The 20,801-nt window shown below is 38.5% G+C and overlaps 1 protein-coding gene across 8 annotated transcripts; it reads right to left on the reverse strand.

Moving 5' to 3' along the window:
* Positions 1-708: 708 nt before the first annotated feature.
* On the reverse strand, positions 709-20,692 carry LINS1 (lines homolog 1). Of its 8 annotated transcripts, XM_034667945.1 has the most exons (9): positions 20,426-20,692; positions 11,600-11,696; positions 9,857-9,946; positions 7,535-8,035; positions 7,320-7,409; positions 6,323-6,464; positions 4,904-5,494; positions 3,523-3,694; positions 709-1,699 (listed from the first exon to the last, which is right to left on the reverse strand). In XM_034667945.1, the coding sequence occupies exons 4-9, from the start codon at positions 7,931-7,933 to the stop codon at positions 817-819; spliced, it is 2,277 nt and encodes a 758-aa protein (XP_034523836.1). In that variant the 5' UTR covers positions 7,934-8,035; positions 9,857-9,946; positions 11,600-11,696; positions 20,426-20,692; the 3' UTR covers positions 709-816. The 8 variants fall into 8 exon arrangements, with proteins under 8 accessions (XP_034523836.1, XP_019658762.1, XP_034523839.1 ...); XM_019803203.2 differs by lacking the exon at positions 9,857-9,946 and having other exon boundaries at positions 20,426-20,691; XM_034667948.1 differs by lacking the exon at positions 11,600-11,696 and having other exon boundaries at positions 20,426-20,515.
* Positions 20,693-20,801: the final 109 nt, after the last annotated feature.

Below are 20,801 nucleotides of genomic sequence, written 5' to 3' on the forward strand. Positions count from 1 at the left end.
GACTCATGTTCACAGAATAGACCATACACCTACATATACAGAGAGCTAACCACCTCTCTTAAAACAAACCTGCTAACATTTTAAGTATTTTACATATCCCATTACACGTAAATACCTCCAAGGGAAATAATAAGTATACTAGATTAGCGTCCCTCCCAAAATTCACATCTACCCAGAACCCATGATCGTGACTTTATCTGGAAGTAGGGTCTTTGCTGTTGTAATCAAGTTAGGAGGAGATCACACACTGGGTAAGAGTGGATGCTAACCCAGTGACTGGTGTCTACAGGAGGGAACTTGCACACACGCATACACAGAGAAAACCTCATGTGACAACCGAGGACGAGGCTGGACTGACACAGCTCCAAGCTGTAGAACACCAAGGACTGCCAGCAATCGCCAGAAGACAGGAAGAGGCGGGGAAGGATTCTTCCCTAGCACCTTGAGAGAAAGCATGGCCCTGCTGGCAGCTTGATTACGGACTTCCAGTCTCCAGAACTACGAGAGAATAAATTTGTGTTAAGTCGCCAAGTCTGTGGTAATTTCGTGACAGCAGCCCTAGCAAACTAATATAATATCCATCCCAAATTTGTGTTTGAACCACTGTAAATTTCAAGTGACATAAAACTGTCTCAGCTGACTTGTCATTTGAGGGTCTTTGTCAGTCGCTAGGCTACTCTGAAAGGGCAAAAAGACAGACATGATTTAGACAGTGCTTTTGAGGGTATTTATTTATTGATTTATTTTTACGATTATCTCATTAAGGCACAATTTATAGCAGGGAAAAACAGTTCCTGGAAATAAAATGCTACTGTTTTACAAAGCGTTTGTACTCTCATTATATATTGTCTCAATATGTTTTAACAACTTCAAAAGTGCTGTGGCATTATACGGGAAAAGATTTTTCTTCTGCAAACGGTAAATGGCACCTTGTAACTCTTCAAAGCACTTCAGTGTTCTGTAAGATAGTCCCACTTCGGAGACGTCGTTTGGGACTCTGTCACAATCAACAGAGAAGGGAATATTTGACTGTTTTGGAAGCAGAGGCCTTGACTGAGGCTCCAGGCTAAGGTGTTTTTTATCCACACCTGCTCCAATGGTGTCCTGAGATTCCTTCACTGCTTCCTGGTGTAAACATGTTTGTTTACTGTTTGTGGAGTGCTGGTCTGTGCCTTCTGCTTCAGAATCATCAGAGCTGTCATAATCTACCAGACTTCGAGAAGCTCGTCGGGGAGGCAGACTATCAGCCTGGAGCGTGGCGCAGATCTCCTTGGACATCACAGACTGGCTCAGACAGCCAGAAGAAACATCAGAAGCCCAGGAGACCGAAGCATGAGCGCTTCTGGGGCTACCAAGAGCAGTGGAAGGGCTAAGTTCTGTTTGGTTGCTGTTTCCATCCTGGACAAGTGAGGACAGACAACCACAAATGTTTATGCTATCTTTAGATTCAGTTCCGTCAAAATACTTGCAAATTGTGAAAAAATGAGCCCAGTCTTTTTGCAGTAATTTTAAATATCTCACAAAATATTCCAGGAAACAGGTTTCTGAGGAAATCAAAAAGTCAAGAAGAACCGAAGAATCAAATCCTATATTTTTCAATAAGAATAAGAAAATACAATGTGGATTATAGCCATATTCATGCGTGTGATGGTTCCACATTTCTTTTTCTTGGGTCGAGCTTTCAGTAGCTTTACTTTGTCTGAAAATCAAGGCAACGGAGACCCCAGATTAATGACTTTTTACAAAAATAACAGTTTTAACAGATATAATTCACATACCACAAATTCCCCTATCAGATTTTTTAATCTATGCACTATTTTAAGAGAAAAAAAATCAAAACAATCTCTTCCTCTACAAACTCCATATAAATCTAACTCAATAAATAAAACCCACAGACTTTGATCGTTCTAGTTATTGTCAGACGAACAAAAGTCCTCTGTCTTCCTGTCTGTTGACATCAGAGTTCCTCATTCCTACAGGCAACTAATTACATGGGGTAAGACGGGGCTGGAGACTGACCTCCTTCTTTTCCTTCCACACTCTACTCAATAGGGGTGGGCACATGACCTAGACCGACCAGTCGGAGGGCTGCATGCTCCTGGCTTCAATGACTGCTTCCAACATGAATCTGCGACCCCAGCGGGCTAATCAGATCCCCCCCTCTGGAACTCCTGCTGGAGCTACTAAAGATGATAACTGTATGGCTGTTGTAAGCCAGGCACTGCTGGTAGCCCCGCCTGAGAATGAATTCAGAGTTGCAAGATACAGAAAAAAAGCAATGACCAACATGATTGAATCCCTATATATACAGTGATGCCTGATGCCAACATGCCCCTTGGAATGAATTTCCAAACGTTGAGCTAATAAATATTTTTTTTTTTTTGCTAAGACTAATCTGTGTTGGTTTCTATCCTTTACAACCAAACAATCTTAACTAATATAGTTACATTAAAAAAAAATACATATGACATGAGCACATGCCTCTTGGGACACACTGAAGTGAAGAAAGTTAGAGATTTAATTCAGAGGCTTCCTCTTCCCTCAGCAGTAAGGAGTCAGCTAAGATGTATTCTAATAGGCGTGCGCATTTTCAGACTGAATTTGTATCTCACCCTTTGGGAGCCTAATTCAAATCACATGCAGGCATTTTGTGTTCTTGATTAGAACCTTTTGAAAACTGGCCCCAAACACTTACAGTCTGAAAGCAGCCACTGCCAACAGTGCCATAATACAAGTACGAACTGGCAGCACAACACTGCACCGTCGGTCATTAGGAAGAAAGCCCCTTCTCTGAAGCCAAGAAAGAAATGGAAATCAAGCAAATACTTTAGGGTTTTAATAAAGCTGAGCAGAAACAGTGTAAAAGGTCATCAGTTACGAGCTTCATAACCAATTACAGATATTTGCCACAGGATGATATGACCCCATGCACAGCTGCTTTAATAAAGTGGGAACAGGCTCAGCACGACATGTCATCAGTAACACGGCTTCATGACCAACCTTGGAGACCTGCCTCAAGTTGCTATCAGCCCCCATTCAACTGTATAATAAAATGAAAATTTCGAGCTGTTCCTTTGGTTACTTATAAGGCTGAGGTTACCTTTAAAAAGGCAAAAACCACCACACTGAAGTTCATTATGGAAAAGTCAGTCTTGGGGGCGAAAAGCATTTCTAAACATCGATTAAATGAAGGTTCAGACAACAGTGTGAGCTTACTTCCAATCGCACAGGTAAAACAGATGCAGCTAAACCAGAACCCATGCTTTCTGGCTCCCCGGCTTAGTTCTACTCCCCCACATCTGCCTACCCAGCCAAGTTTTCATAATGAGAACTCAAATGTAATCTCATTTTCATGCAGGGCAGGGTTAAAGCAAGGATTTGGAACTTACAAGGAAACCACAAGATTGTTAGGGAGTTTTCTTTTCCCCTTAATGATGGAAAGTAAATAGTATGTCTAGCACATTATTAAAAATGTTTTCTCCTTTTCTGGCACGTAGTAAAATTACTTTAAAATATACTAGCCTGGTCAACTTTAGGTAGATGCCCAGCGATGCTCTGGCAGCCTCCAGCATGTCGTCGTCTTGTTCTATGAAGACCTTGGAGATCCACTCACATGGACTGTGGGACTGAAGGGACGGCTGAAGGTGAGGCTTTAAGAAGGTCAGTAACTCAGACATGAAACTCTGTAAATCAACTTCAACAAATGCAAATTTCAAACAGCAGGCAACTGCTTATGAATGCATTAACATCTTACTATAATTTTATCTATAGGCATCTCCAGTACTCCAACAGGCATTATCATAATTCACACCTTCAAAAAGCCTGTGAGTTAGGTATTATCTCTACTTTGCAAATTAGGAAACTGAATGTCAAGAGAAAAAAAAGTGAGTCACTCAAGAGGATACAATTAAAATGTACAACCAGATCATTGACTTGACACAAGTACCAGATAACTAATTATTTTGGAGAAATTAGAGTTACATGAATTCTTGCAAAAAGCATATAAATAAATGAATGAGTAGTCAGACAAAAGACACCGCTTCATTGGATGACACTGCCATTACTAGAGGCAACAGCGCAACCAAGCAAAAATTATTTGCCTTTAAAATAACAGGAAAATTTTTTTGTTTGTTTGAAGTATTAAAAGAAAGTACTACTATGAAGCACAAAAACCAAAAAAAGTTTTGGGGAGTTTTAACTGTAATTTAAAACTCAGAATTATAGAACATATGCCACCTAGTGTTGTATATTATAACCGCACAGATTGATACCAAGTTCTCAGTAATTACAAGGTAAGCGACTTCCGAAGCAGGGAAGTCCCTGCTTAAAATTAAAACCTTCCACTAAAACTATATGCCACTTGTTTAGAGACGTCTATTATTCCTTTTGAGCAGATGAAATGGAAGACATGTCTTCCTCACCACCTAAACTGAATATCCAACTTTAAACAGTTGTCTTTGGACTGAGTTAAGATCCTGGACATTATATGCCACAATTTCTTAATCAATGTAACTTCTCACATGTTAATTTCAATTCACTTTCTAGTTATTGATAAATTAGTTACAGAATTTTATGAAGGAAAATACGAATGAAATACTACAAATATCTGAACTGAAATGCCTTGTATCACTTGCTTTGAGGTGACTCAACGGCACCTCTTTTGTTTTTAACCTTAGTCATTAATTATGGTACATAAACTCAGCTTAGCCCACAAAATGTTGACATGTTTCTTGCTATAATTCTAGTTCTTCTTTTTTTTAAAGAAATTTGATAAATTATAATTATGATAACACGCAGATTTAATCAGTGGAGTTAGAGTCCTAAGATGTGAAAATTATGAATTACTTTACATCAGTAAACAATTACTCACTACTTTGTACACAAAAGGAGTTCAGAGAATTACCTTTCATTTCATTTGCTGAAGCACAACTTTGAAACTTGATTTCTAAGGATTTAATGATAAGCAGGCTTGCTGCTCTGAGAATAACATGATCTGGACCGGGAACGCGCTCACACGTAGGCAGAACTTCATCTCCACCGAAGCAGGGAGGTTTTCCATGGACAGACAACGTCCTCAATAAGCCCAAATCCACAGCTTGCAAAACAGCTTCAGCTAAAGCCAACATATCTACATCTAAATGCCGATCTGGTGGCATAAGGGCAGGGTTAGATCCCCGAAAAAGGTCTTCGCCCACTTTGCAGAGAAGGCACTTCTTGATGAATATGATGAACTTCCTTTTGACAAAAGCCTGAACAGGCCAGGTAATAACGTTTAGCACACGAGAAGGTTTCAAAAACAAAATCCTCTGGCAAGTGAAATGTAGCTTCAGATGGATTCTGGAAGCTATAAGAAGTTCGAGCAATTCCAGGGAACATACCAAGCTGTTTATTATTTTAGAGGTATCTTGGCAGCTTTCAAAATGCTGAGAAAATAACGTATTGTAAAAAACTTCGAAAATAGTGTCAAAAGGAGTCAGGAACTGCTTTAGAATTTCTGCAATGATTAAAACAGTAATTATAAAGAAGAGGAAAAGTAAAGGCTTCTTAAAACACAATTTACAATTCAATTGTTATAAATATTACTGCTTTACAAGATGAAAAAATGAATTTGGATTGTTGACTGTGAACAAATGAAGATACACAGAATAACAGCTAATAAGAAGACATGGTATACATACACAATAGAGTATTACTCAGCCATGAAAAAGAATGAAATCTTGCTGTTTGCAAAGACGTGGATGGAGCTCGAGTATGTTATGCTAAGTGAAATAAGACAAATACCATATGGTTTCACTCATATGTAGAATTTAAGGAACAACACAGATGAACATGGAGGGGGAAAAAAAGAGGCAAACCAGAAAACAGACTCTTAACTATAGAGAACGAATTGAGGATTACTGGAGGGGAGGTGGGGGGTGGGGAATGGGTTAAATGGGTGATGGGGATTAAGAAGGATGCTTGTGATGAGCACTGGGTGTTATATGTAAGTGATGAATCACTAAATTCTACTCCTGAAATCAATATTACACTATATGTTAACTAGAATTTAAATAAAACTTGAAATAAAAGAATAACAGCTAATAACCAGTTAATTATCCATTTTACAAATATCAAAAGAGACATATAACAATAGCTATAATTTTTGCCTTAAAAATGTTTTATTTTAAAAGGATAGATTCAGTCAAAAAATTTGGAGTAAGATTCTTTAGTTTTTCATACTTTAGGAAGATCAAATGCTATAAATTAAGTTTTAATTTTCATTATAAACATAATACTCCTTGGGAGCAAAAGAATGACATTTATGGGGAACCATAATTTATACCTGTTTTTTGTGAACATGTATCTTTAAAGATTTCTTTTATTATAACAGTAAGGGTCCAGAGGCAGTATACTGCTTTCTCATTTTCAGGGTATTCAGAAAGATTTTTTTGGCAAAAAGCAATCCAGGAATTACTAAATGTTATCTACAAGTGAGAAAACAAAAAGTAGCAAGTTATAGTAGAAAATTTTCTTTACAATTGCAAATTATCTATTATATACAACACAACTCTATATAACATTGTTTACTCCCTTGCAAAAAAAAAAAGAGTCTAGTTTTGGTAAAACAAGAAAGACACACATATCCTAATATTCTTTAAGTAAAGAAATTCAATGTGTCATAGAAATAAAGGCTCAACAGGGAACATGAAAATATTAGCAGTGATTATTTCTAGGTGGTGGAGTGATGTGTGACTTCTATTTTGTTCTTTATACTTTCTCTCATTTCCCAAATTTTCTACTACTAATGCACCTTTTCATATTTAGGGGAAAATGTTATTTTGAGAAAGGAACGAGTAATTATAGCTTAAATAAATTGGTAGATGTTTACATTTATTAACTAACTCAGAGATAAGAGAAAAATCTGATGCTCGATTTGTGTGTATTTTTTTCATCATGCTGAAGACCATTCTTAGAATTTATTTATGTTAAACCTGTGAAATGGTCTTGGCCTCCAGCAGAGGTTCCTAAATCTTTTTTTTGAGAAAAGGAAGCAGGCCTACCTGCTCCTTTGAGAAACTGAAGAAGTTATGGACTGACTTGAAACCCATCATTCAGATGAAGAATCTGATTTATGATGACTTATGAGATATTTAAGACTCTAATCTTTGATACAAGTCACTATTATATTACCCCATTCTTACGGATTTATATGGATTTATATGTTATTAAATGAGCAAACATTTTATTGATACAAACATTTGAAGGGTAAAATCGAATGCCAAAGAACAATTTTAAAGAAACCATAAAAGAAAATAGTATAATTTGATTACTTATCTTACCTTTTCTCTCAGTTGGAAATACAGAAGTAGTGCAAGGCACTTTGCAGCCATGTGAGATAACAATTTATCCGAGCTTTGGAACATACAGGTCTACGGGAAAACAAATAAATTTACCCACTACTACTGAATGTTTTTAAATCTTTTGTTTCAAAATCTGGATCTAAAGAAAAACCCAAAAAACAAAAAAAAAACCCCACAGAAAACAAATGGCTTACTAATTTAGAATCGATGTCAGATGATTTTAAAAGAATTTTAATTATATCTCTGTATTTCTCCTTTGCCCGGAAGTCAGTTTCAACAGACAATATTCTGGTTACCATCACTTTGATAACTGTTAACTGAAGGAGCATTATTTCTCGGGTGCTGTATATCGGCGAGTATTTCTGCAAACACACAGGCACTACAGAAATGGTAGCCACACTGGCAGAGGATGGCTGATGCTTGTCCTGGACACCATGGGGCTTTGGGCATTCTGAAGAGGTGGATGTAGAGCAATCGTGATCCAAAGATGCTGGGTTGAGATAAAAGATGTAATCATGGTTCTCATTTTCAAGTGTGGCTCCCAGAAGTACCTTCTTGTATAATTGTTCTAAAACGTCAAAGAAAGCGTTCATTGGGACTGCCAAAATATATCTCGTAAGAAAGCTGACAACTCCAGACTGTATATATTAATCTCAGAAATGCGACAAATCTGTAAGGTGTTTCTTCAGTAAAACCTAAAATAGGAACAGTAATTTTAAAATTACAAGCGTCATATACATCATATTACAGGGGAAAAGCATCTGTTTCCACTTAATCATTTAGCCTCTCAAGTTAAAGGTAACACTGATTGCTTAATTTCTAAAATGTAAAACTGGTAATAACATTATTTTAAGACTGTAAAAATGAAATGTATGCTTTCCATACAGATTTAAGACCATAAAATTATTTTTAATTTTATCATAGCAGAACTTTACCTTTCCTCTAACATTTTTCAATGGACCATGAGGGCCTCTCAATCTTGGCACTACTGACATTAGGGGCTGGATAATTTCGTTGTGGGGGGGAGCTGGCCTGTGCATTGTAGGAAGTTCAGCAGCATTCCTGGCCTCTACCCACTAGATGCCAGTGGTACCTCCCTTGTGGGGTGTGGGGGGGCATAACCCGGCAGGCTGACACCCACGGGGCCACCTCCAATTAATTAACCTTCACCTTCAACTTACAGATGAAAACCTAGTTAAATCGCTGTGTGGTCCCACTACTGTGGTTATTGATGATTAATTCACAAGTTAAAATTAAATGATAGGAAGATCCTTGGTCAGCACTTTCAACATTAAATAAAAAAAGGAAAAATGCCATGCCAAGAAAAAGACAAGATGTTAAGCAAAAGTAATCCAAACGTGGGCACACTGTACTTGTAGCTGGATACAACTTTAGATACCCTCGCTGTCCCGGACTCTGACACGACAGAGACCAGCAAGAGTGAGGAGAAGGGAATGGACGTTTAAGGTCAGGCATGGCTTGTAAAGCAAGGAATATGGACAATCATTGAAAGGTGAGTATTAGAGGAATTATGGGTAATATGAGTATTAAGGTAGTTACTATAGAGCAAGCATGGCTGGGAAAAATTTAAGACTTTGGCAGAAGCTAGAGATTATGGAATATCCTTCCAAAGGAGTGCTGAGCCTCTAGGAATTTTATAATCCTTTGGGGCTCAGTCCTTTCATTGCCTTTGAGCTATTTTACACCTTTGTAAATTTGTTGATTGCCGACGGCAATGCAAATTCTTGTCTATAGTCATGCAAATACTTGTCTGGTGGAGGGGCAACCCTCCTTTCAGAGGGAAAAGCCAGTTTTGCTTCTATTTGTAAACTCAGTTCAACATTCCTTTACTCCATATAAATTCATGGTTCTTTAACTTTTCCCTTAAAATGGTTGTGACATCTGCCTAGTTCTTTCATTAGTTAATGAGTTAAATAAAATTGCTGATACAAGTTCATTTTGTATGGGTCATGACTTTGTCCTCTTCCAATTTATCCTTTAATAAAGTCCAAGGACTTTCCCCATCTACTCTGGCCCATTTATAAATGCCCAGTCCATCTTTAACCTTGGTCCTCGCTGGAGGAGTCCTAGGAGGGCTGTCATTTACATTGGGTCTCACTTCTATGGTATGGCCCACTGACCTGGCCCTGGTCTTTACACCTCCCTCTCCACTGGTTTCTTCCCCCTTGCTTAGCTTCTAAGGAATTTCAATTCCTGATCACCTCCACAGGACACAACTGCCTTGCTTTTGACCTAAAGTGTAGAAAAAAGTATTAAGAAACCTATAGATTGTAACCTAAAGTTATGAATGAAACTTTCTCTGGTAGAGATTCTCTAAATCCTCTTTTGAAACTGTGGTGAATATCCCACATGATTTGGAAACATAACTAATTATGGGAACCGTGTTCCATCTGATAGTGTTCAACGTTATCTGTTACCTGAACACTGCGCTTCTAGAATGCAAGAATGATTAATGATCCAAGAAACGGCTCACCATATTCCCAAACAGGCCTCACCTCTATGCTTCCACATTGACTCCCCTTGTTTCATAAACCCCACATTTCCTCCTTCCTCTTTGAGAGGTATCCCATTAATGAACATTCTCCCTGTTGAAATAGCATGAATAAAATCACCTTCTTAATTGTCTGGTGAGTTTTATCTGCCAAAGCAGAAACAAGCTTTCATATTCTACTTCCGAGTCCATTTCCATTGTACTTATTTCACTTTATATTTTAGTTATGACAGTAACATTTCTTCCCAATAAAACTATTGACTTCTTCTATTGAAGTTGACATGAGCTATTACATTTTTATATGTCAAATATTCTGTGACAATAGACTATTTTAGGTTTTAACTAATATCATATGTGCAAGTCTAATTTTAAGCCACAAATGGAATTCTTTTTATTTCAATGCTATAGCAGTAATAATACTTCCATTAAGGGGCATCTGGGTGGCTCAGTCAGTTAGGCGTCCAACTCTTGGTATTTGCTCAGGTCATGACCTCAGGGTTGTGGGATCGAGCCCCGCACTGGGCTCCCCACTTGGCATGGAGTTTGCTTGGGATTCTCTCCCTCTGTCCCTCCCCCTGTGCTCTGTCAAATAAATAAATAAATCTTAAAAAAAACCTTTCAATAATATTTCTATAAATTTTAAGTCCTTAAATTTTACCACAAATGAGAATAATTGTGGGTATTCAACCATTTTTGACCTATAAAAAGGGCCATTTCAAATGGTTCAAACATCTTAGCATGAAAAACTAAAGTGAATACCAGTAAATAAGTAGATACATAGACAAGTAAGTAAGCAAGCATTACAGGGGGGAAATGGGCCATTTTCTATCATCGTGGGACCCAGGTTCTTTGATAAGAGTGGTTGTGAGTAATCAGATTGAAAAGCATCAACTGGGGCCCACAAATGTCAGGCAGGTGCAGGGGTGCCAAGGACAGGCTGCCCCAAAATGTGCCACTCTGGCACATGGATTATTTTAAGTAAAAGTTACTTCAGAGATACCCCGTGCAGGAAGGACACTCAAACCTTCTCTGTCCCCCTGAAAACAGGAAATAAATCTCCCATGCAAGAGGTATCCTCCCAGTGTCAGGAGGGAGAGACATCCTGATCTCCACAGATGGGAAATTTAGAGCTAGGAAGGCTGTATAAACAATCCTTTTTACTTTTTATTAATTTACTAGCACAATCCAAATTCTCTTAAGAATTCCTTACTAATTAAAGCGCCCAAAGTGAAGTTTTCTCTGTCCTGTCAATTCCTCACAGATTTATTGTCTCTTTGTCTAAAAAGTACAAAAACTGCCTATCTTGATCATTTCTTTAGGTGTCAATGTCATTACTGGGCCTCTGTGCACACGTAATAAAACTTTTTTTTTTTTTCCTTCTGTTAATCCATCTCATATAAATTTAAGTCTTAGTCTAGCTGGAAGACCTTGAAGGGTAGAGGAAGAATTTTTCCTCTACTTTCCTCCCTTCACAGGTACCAAATGAATGAAGAGGATAGGTGCTAGGCTGGTTCTACTATGACTAAGCATTAATCTTTCCTCATTATAATATCTTTTAAAATACTGATGCTGGCCAAAGAAATCTGCATTGAAACAAATGTCTGTGGGTAGCCTATTGAGAATTGTAGCTTTTTTTTTTTTTAAGGAATTACGTATTAAAGGAAAAGACAAATCCTGAATAAATGAACTAGGGGATTTGACCAACCACACCCTTTTTCCTGAAGTGTCTGTTACAAGGGTAATATACCTCAAACTCTTTTCCATGCTGGTCTGGAGGAAGGTGTACCTCTCAGACTAGTTTTTGAACCAGCTATACTGGATATATGGGAGAGATCTTGTCTAGCCTGAAAAGGAAACAAATATTAGGAAAGGTTTAATTAGGACAAGAAATGGGTAGCGTTTTCAGAGTCTTTTTCAGAAAATACCTCTTGGAAGAGGAGAATGAATACAAGGTGCCCAAAGGGGGTACCCAATCCAAGCATAAAATTTGCCTCAAATCTCTCTTTTACCGTTTAAGTACTATAAATGATTTGAATTGTGTATTCTATTCCTAATAGAAGTATATGTGTCTTAATATAAAAGTAACATATTCCCTCTCATCTTCACACAATCAATGCTTTAGGAATAAGAACTGCTAAAGTTTAGGAGCGCCTGGGTGGCTCAGTTAGTTGCTTAAGTGTCTGCCTTGTTCAGGTCCTGTTCTCAGGGTCTTGGGAGGGAGCCCCAGTCCGGCTCCCGGCTCAGCGGGGAGTCTGCTTCTCCCTCTGCCCCCTCCCCCCCCGCCGCCAACTCGCATGTGCGCACTCGCATGTGCGCACATGCGCACTACCGCGCGCGCTCTCAAATAAATAAAATCTAAAAAAAGAAAGAAAAAGAATTGCTAAAATTTATCGAGAGCCTACTATGTATACGTACCGACACCGTTCTAAGTGAGTAACAGCTTCACAACTTTATGAGGTGGATACTTAACATGTCTATTTTACAAATAAGGAAATTAAGGCAAGGGGAGATTAAGTTACAGGGCAAGTTAAATTGCAGAGCCAGGTTTTGAACTCACAAAGTCTAATATCAAAGCCTATGGTACTCCTCAAATTTCCTGTGATGCTCCAAGTCTCAGGAAAATGGATGAACAGAGGGCTTCTAATAAGCTTCCTAAGTGAAAATAATAACTCACAGTCTGATTTTTAACACTTTCTAGATTTTCTCCCACAGTACTGTAAATCAGAATACCCATCCTTAGAATCATTTTCACATGCTGCACAATATCTAAACTCAAGGTCAATTACTATACAACTTCCCAATGCAACCAAGATCAATTTTTTTCAAAAGACACTCAGCAACCAAAGGTTAAAAGATTAATCAGTCCATCCATTTGATTGAGTTTTTATGTTAAATTACTTTTAAAAGCCACATCAAACCCAGGATGAAAAGCCAAACTGTCCACAGGTCATACTTTGATTATCAGCCCATCAGCAGTTTAAAGGCAGTATAAATATGAGTGACTAAGACCTTGAGTTTACTTCACTTAAAATAACTTCAACATTTTACAAAAATTAACTGAAAATGCAACATGGGATTAAAACTTAAAATAAGATTTTAAGAAAAAAGAAAAAAAGCAGAAGAAAAATCTTTAGGATTCAAGGCTAGGCAACAAGTTCTTAAACTTAGCCCCCAGAGTCTCTAGAAGGTAAAAATTGATAAACTGGATCTCAACAAAATTAAAAACTTTTGCTATGTAAAGGACCCTATTAAGAGCATGAAAAGGCAAGTTACAGACTGAGAGAAGATATCTGCTACTCATGTAATCAAAGGGCTATTATCTACAATATATAAAGGATTCTCAAAACTCAGTACTTCAAAAGATAGTAATAATTAGAAAATGGGCAAGAGACACGAACAGACTTTTCTCTGAAGAGGATAAACAGATGGCAAGAAAGTGCACAAAAAGATGTTCAACCACATTAGCCAGTGGGGAAATGTAAATTAAAATCACAGTAAATACCACTATCACTATAACTGAAATAAAAATTAGTGACACCAAATTCTTGAGAGGATATGGAGAACCAGACTACTCTTACGTTGCTGGTGAGATTATAAAATGGTATAGTCACTCTGGAAAACAGTCTGGTAGTTTCTTTAAAAAACTAAACATACTCTTAACCATATGTTCCAGCAATTGCACTCTTTGGTATTTACTCAAAGGAGCTGAAAACTTATGTCAACACAAAAACCTGCACACAGATATACAGAGCAGCTTTATTCATAGCTTCCAAAATCCAGAAGCAGTGACAATGTCCTTCAGTGGCTGAACGGATAAACTGTGGTATATTCAGACAATGGAATATTATTTGGTGCTAAAAAGGAAGAGCTATTGAGCCATGAAAAGACATGAAGGAACCTTAAATGCATAGTACTAAGTAAAAAAAAGCCAATCTGAAAAGGCTATATACTGTTTGATTCCAACTATATGACATTCTGGAAAAGGTAAAACTATAGAGGGAGTAAAAAGACCAGTGGTTGCCAGGGGCTGGGGTACTGGAAAACGATGAACAGGTGAAGCACAGATTTTTAGGACAGTGAAAAGACTATGTATGATCCTATAATGGTGGATATGTATCATTGAATGTTTGTCCAAACTCAGAGAATGTACACCACCAACAGTGAACCCTAGCCTGACCTATGGACTTTGGGCAATAATGATGTGTCAATGTAGGTTCATCAATTGTAACAGATGTTACCAATCCGGTGGGGGGATGTTGATAATGCAGGGGAAGGCTATGCATGTGTGAGGGAAAGGAGATACACATATATATATACACACAGGAAATTTCTGTACTTTCTGATCAATTTTACCATGAACCTAAAATTGCTCTTAAAAAAAATAAAATCTTTAAAGCAAAATAAGAAACTAAATATGCAACTACCATATGACCTAGTAATTACACACCTGGGCAGTTATTCCAGTAAAACGAAGACTTATATTCACACAAAAACCTGTATATGAGAGTTCACAGCAGGTTCATTCATAATAGCAAAAAACTGTAGATAACCCAGATGTCCTTCAATGCATGAATGGTTATACAGAAGTACATTCTTACCATACTGGAATACTACATAGCAATAAAAAAGAACTGATGCATGCAATAATTTGGATAGCTAATCTCAGAAGGCTGCATATTGTGTGGTTCCATTCTTGAAATGATAAAATTAGAGAGATGGAGAAGAGGTTAGTGGTTGCCAGAGGTTAGGGAGGCACCCTCCCACTTGGTTGGTAGGGTTATAAAGGCCAACACAAGGGATCTTTGTGTTCTTGTAACTGGTGAAGGCAACACTAACCTACATATGTGATAAAAATTACACAGAACTAAATATACACACAGATAAATGAACAGAGGTAAAAACAGGAAATCTGAACAGGATCGGTGGATTATACTAATGTCAACATCCTGGTTGTGATAGTGTATGATAGTTGTCGAAGATGCTACCATTGGAGAAAACAAGTCAAAGGGTACACAAGATTTCTCTGTATTATTTCTTACAACTGCAAGTGAATCTACAATTTCTCAAAATTAACAATTCAATTAAAAATATAATAATTTCAGGGGCGCCTGGGTGGCTCGGTCGATTAAACATCTGATTCTTAATTTCAGCTCAGGTCATGATCTCAGGATTATGAGACTGAGCCCCATGGCGGGCTCCATGCTCAGCAGCGAGTCTGCTTGTCCCTCTCCCTCTGTTCCTCCCTCTGCTTGCTCTCTATCTCTAAAATAAAAAAACAGAATCTTTTAAAAAATATACAATAATTGCAGCTATAGACATCAGCCTTCTGATCCCAGGTGTTAATATGCATAGGATTTCACTAATATCAACTAAATATAAATGTAAACGTATTAGAACTTTGATTTAAAAAATTCCTAGATGGAAAACTGAGCAGAATGGTATTTTAAAATGTTAAAAAATATCTTCTTAAAAAATACTCCTAAGTAAAAACTAGGTAGAAATTTTAAGTGCATAGTCTATTCATTAGAAGACATTCTGCCATCACCCTATTTCAAAATTATTAAAAAACAAGTTGTTAGTAATTTAATCCTTCTTTGTATACAGATAACAACAATAAAAAAGACGCCACTATCTTCTTCAGGAGATTTTCTTTAAACAACCCATGTATCTAAATTCAGAAAAATAATTACTTTCACGGCCAATGTTACAATGAAAAAATGCTTTTCTTTATATGAAAAGCTACTACAGTTTGCCAATCAATTGGAAAACCCAAAATTGAGCTTTGGCTTAATGCAATAATAGGTTCAGATCTGATCACAGCCCAAATGGACACTTAATGTATATTGCCCCATTAATGAAGATGCTGTGATTCTAGAGGCAGAAGTTGAGGCCCGCTAAACAAAGGCTATCTTTCAGGATTCAGGTTCCTGTCCCAACTAAGATAGAATCATTTTGTCCAAATAAATAAATGAGTGGGTAGAGTCTATAGAAAGTTCAAGGGTGGTGCCAAAGTTAGGGAGGCTGATGAGGGTGGCTAAGGCACTGAGAAGACTTGGAAGACAAAAGGACAGAGGTTCCCATGGTCTCTGTCTAGCACCAGAGTCATGGAAGCTGGTTCATTATGATTGCAAGAGGGCCTCTCTCTACTATAAGACGGAGGGGAAACGGATATTTTCCAAGAGCATGTCACATGCTGGGCATATATTCCCTTTGCCCTCCTAGTTCTACTCTTCACCCTTCTCCATGCCCCAACATGCTCCAATATTGGAAGTCCTAGGAGAGCAATCAGGCAAGAAAAAGAAATAAAGGGCTTCAGAATTGGAAAGGAAGAAGTGAAACTGTCTCTATTTGCAGGTGACATGATTTTATATAAAGAAAGTCCTGAAGACTCAACCAAAAAAAAATGTTACATCTAATCATAAATTCAGCCGAAGTTTCAGGATATAAAATTAAATATGAAAATCAGCAGCATTTTTATACATTAACAACAAATTTTCTGAAAAAGAAATAAAGAAATTGATTCCATTTATAATAGCATCGAAAGTAATAAAACACTTAGGAATAAATGTAACTAAGGTGGTGAAAGATCTCTGAAAATCACAAGACACTGATGAAAGAATTCTAAGGCACAAATTAAAGGTAACCTGTGTTCTTGTATCAGAAGAATTAATATTGTTAAAATGTCAATACTACCAAAAGCCATCTATAGACTCAATGTCATCCCTATTAAGATTCCAATGGTATTTTTTACAGAAGTAGAAAGAACATTCCTAATATTTATATAGAACCACAAAAGACTCCAAATAGCCAAAAAATAATAATAATAATAATAATAATAATCGTGAGAAAGAACAAAGTAGAAGGCATCATAGTTCCTGATTTCAAGCTATACTATAAAGCTATAGTTACCAAAATAGTATGGTACTGGCATAAAAACAAACAGACCAACAGAACAGAGTTGAGAGCCCAGAAATAAATCCTCATATATTCAGCCAACTAACATCTGACAGGGGAGTTAAGAATACTCAATGGAGAAAAGACAGTCTTTTCAATAAATGGTGCTGAGATAATTGGATATTCATGTAAAAGAATGAAATTGGACCCATATCTTACACACACAAAAATTCACTCAAAGTGGATTAAAGACTTTTTAATGTAAGACCTGAAACCATGAAACTTCTAGAAGAAAACAGAAATAAAGCCCCTTGACATGGGTGTTAGTAATGGTTTTTTTGGATGACACCTAAAGCATAAGCAACAAAATAAATAAGCAAGTACAACTATATCCAACTAAAAAGCTTCTGCGTAGCTGAATAAATCATCAACAAAATAAAACGAAAACCTATGGAATAGAAAAAAAATGTTCGCAAACCATACATCTGATAAGGGATTAATACCCAAAATATATAAAGAACTCATACAACTCAGTAACAAAAACCACAAATAATCCAATTTAAAAACAGGCAAAGGAGCTAAATAGACCTTTTCCCAAAGACATATAAAAGGCCAACAAAATACATGAAAAGATGCTCAACATCACCACTCATTAGGGAAATGCAAATTAAAAGTACAATGAGATATCACTTCACACCTGTTAAGAGTCACCCTCATCAAAAAGAGACAACAAATGCTGGCAAGATATGGAGAAAAGGGAACCCTTGTGCACTGTTGCTGGCAATGTAAATTCATGCAGCCACTATAGAAAGCAGTATGGAGGATCCTTAAAAAATTAATAGAACTACATTATGATACAGCAATTCCACTTCTGAGGATATATCCAAAAGAATCAAAAACACTACCTTGAAAACACATCTGCACCCCCGGGTTCCCAATAGCATTATTTATAATAACCAAGACATGGAAGTGACCTAAGCAGATGAAGAAGTTGTGGTATGTATATATGATGGAATATTATTCAACCATAAAAAATGAGGAAATCTTTCCATTTGTAACAACATGAATGCACCTTGAAGGCATTACGTTAGTCAGAGAAAGACAAATACTGTATCATCTCACTTATATGTGGAATCTAAACAAAAAGCAAACCCAAACTCCTAGCAAAAGAGATCAAACTTGTGGTTATCAAAGGCAGGGGTGGGGTGGAGGGGGAACTGGAGGAAGGTGGCCAAGAGGTACAAACTTCCAATTATAAGTTAAATGAGCACTAGAGATGTAAGGTACAACGTGATGACTATTGCTGACACAGCTGTAGGATATAAGGAAAGCTGCTAAGGGAGTAAATTCTAAGAGTTTTCACCACAAGAAAAAAAAAACTTTCCCTTTTTTCCTTTCATTTCTTTTCATTGCATCTAGAGGGGAAGATGGATGTTAGCTGAACCTACTGTGGCAATCATTTCACAATATATGTAAATCAAGCCATCATGCTGTATGCCTTAAACTGATAGATACAGTGATGTATATCAATTATTTCTCAATAAAATTGGGGGGGGGAATGTTGGCATCTTTAAGCGTTCAATCCTCCTTTCTCTTGGAGCAATTTCATGGACTCTCAATGTCTTCAATTACTATCTCCATGCTGACAATTCCAGAATCCACAGTTAGGATCTAGCTGTCTTCTGGGCTCCATACTCAAGTAGCTAAATGCCATCAGAGAGTTCCACTTGGAGGTCCCACAGGCACCTTTAGCACAAATTCAACTCAACTTCTATGGCCCCTCAAACTTTTTTTCTTCTACCTCTCAGTTTATGGTGACTCTATCTCCTAGGCACCCAAGATAGAAATCTGGACATCTTTCCGGACCCTTCCTTAGCTCACTTCTCTCCACCCTGACTTGCACTACTGCAGTATACCACTTCCACCCAGACAACTAACAGATTTCTTGCTAAATGGTTATTCTTAGCCCACCCTACACCCACTTTGTTCTGAAAAACCTCTCCACTCTCCTTAGGATGAAGTCCAAACCCCTGGATATAGCTTAGCTAGTCCTTCAAGATCTGCCTCATGGAATCATCTCACCAATCTGCTCCACAAACTAAGCTACAGGCTTTCTCTAAAATCCTCAGAAACTGTGCACTTTAAGGGTTCCCAAGCTCTGCTTGGCACATTCTTTCTGACTAAGCCACATTCAACCTTCTCCCTCCCACTCTCAACCTTTAATTTGAAAACCTGCAGTCCCAGGGAAGCCTTTTACATTTCCAACTCAGGATTAGGGGGCCCTGAAAAGTGCTCTTTCAGCCTATACTACAGTATTTATCTCATTACATTTGTCTATAATTATTTTCTAGTTTGGTTTCCCCACACTTTGACTATAAGCTTTCCTGGGCAGGACCGAGCTGTTTACTAATATAGGCCAATAGGTATCTCATGAGGAAAGCACCAAACATGTATTTCTTGAATGAATGATAGTATAAAAGAAAACATGCGGGGGGGGGGCAAATTGAAAGTGTTTGCACTGACTCCCATCTGCCACACAACATCTTAATATATCTCATTACACAAAAGCAATCGATGCACTACATTACTTCCTTTATATAATTAAGTAGGCCATTCTGTGTGGACATTAGCTGTAGCCAAATGTCTGGTGTATTGGATGGCTTAGTTTAAAATAATGTCAGTGCTTGTTTGGATTACTATAGTAGCCTTCCACATTTGCAGTAACCCTGCTCCAGCTAGCCTTTTCCATTGAGCAGCCAGCCAGTGATCTTTTCAAAACATAAATAGGATACTGTAACTTCTCTACCATGGCTTACAAGGTCCTGCAAAGGTCTGCCACCTGTCCCACATCCCCATCTTATTATCAATCATTCTCCCTCTTACTCACTCGGCTTGACTACGCTGGTCTTCTTCCTTGCAGTTTCTGTTAAACAGCAAAGGATATTCCAGCATCAGAGGCTTTGGACTGTTGATTCTACCTGCCTGCAAAATTCCTCCCTCCGCCCCCATGCCGCAGATCTTGCCACGGTTGGTTCCTCCTCATTCAGATCTCTGTTCAAATGTCATTTCCTCAGAGACCTTTCCTGACTACCTATCTAAAATAGTCAATACGTCCTAGTCAAACTCGATCCTCTAATTCTCCTTGACTTTCTTTATATAACCTAACCCTGTGTGATAATTTTGCTTATCTGTCTCCCCTGTTAAAGCGAAAACTCCACGAGGACAAGTGATTGCAACCACCTTGTTCACTGTTATCTCCCTAACGGCTAGAACAGTGCCCGGCCAATAAACACTTGCTAAATGAATACATGCACTCAATAAACATGTCCATCTCGCGTATTTCCATTCTCCTTTCCCCTTCATTGTCAGAAATCCGTGAGGGTCGCTGTCCTTGCGTGAAAGCTCTTGGAGTGTCACCGCCATCCCAAAGAGTCCTCTTTTTCTCGCCAGGCGAGGAAAGCCCAGCCGGGTAGCTAATGGGGCCTCAGGGACCGAAAGATGAGCCACGGACCCAGCACCCTCGGCCAAAGAGAGCTGAGGAGGGGCTGCGGCGCATGGCGTCCCTCTCCTCGCTTCCTGGGGACTGCCGCCTCCCCAACCTTAGACCCCTGGACCAGCCTCTCAGTTGGCCGCACACACGCCTTTCCCGCCGCAGAGCTCCGCTGTCACTCCCAGTTACCTGCCGGTGATCTGGCTTGGGAGACTCAGCCTTCACATTGCCATTCGAACGAACAGCATCACCCTTCGGGCCACCGTAGTTCGCGGAAAGCACCCGCTGATCTCTCCTTCCGCATGCGCAGAGATCCCGTTCGGCGTACAGTGTCTCTTAGCAACCGCATCGAGTCCCTCCGCCAGGGGCGGAGCATCGGAAGCCACAGGGGGGAAGCCGAGGGGGAAGTGAGTGAGACCAATCGGAGACGACTCCCAACCTCGATCGGCACGCCTCCTCTAACTGTCGCGAATGCGCAGACGGCTTTACGGCAGGCAAGGGGTGGGGGCCGCTGGGGGTAAGGAGGAGAGAAGGAAGCAACCAACCAACCAAGTCGCCCCCACCC

Source organism: Ailuropoda melanoleuca, chromosome 9 (genome assembly GCF_002007445.2).
Source record: "Ailuropoda melanoleuca isolate Jingjing chromosome 9, ASM200744v2, whole genome shotgun sequence".
NCBI lineage: Eukaryota > Metazoa > Chordata > Mammalia > Carnivora > Ursidae > Ailuropoda > Ailuropoda melanoleuca.

What these genes read in the sequence shown, in the direction of transcription:
- LINS1 (XM_034667945.1), bottom strand. Translation starts at nt 7,933, where the DNA reads ATGAACGCTTTCTTTGACGTTTTAGAACAATTATACAAGAAGGTACTT. An exon ending in CTGACATCGATTCTAAATTA is followed by an intron (nt 7,410 to 7,534) that starts GTAAGCCATTTG and finishes GTTTTCCCGTAG; the next exon opens with ACCTGTATGTTCCAAAGCTC. An exon ending in ATCTACCTAAAGTTGACCAG is followed by an intron (nt 1,700 to 3,522) that starts GCTAGTATATTT and finishes CTTGATTTTCAG; the next exon opens with ACAAAGTAAAGCTACTGAAA.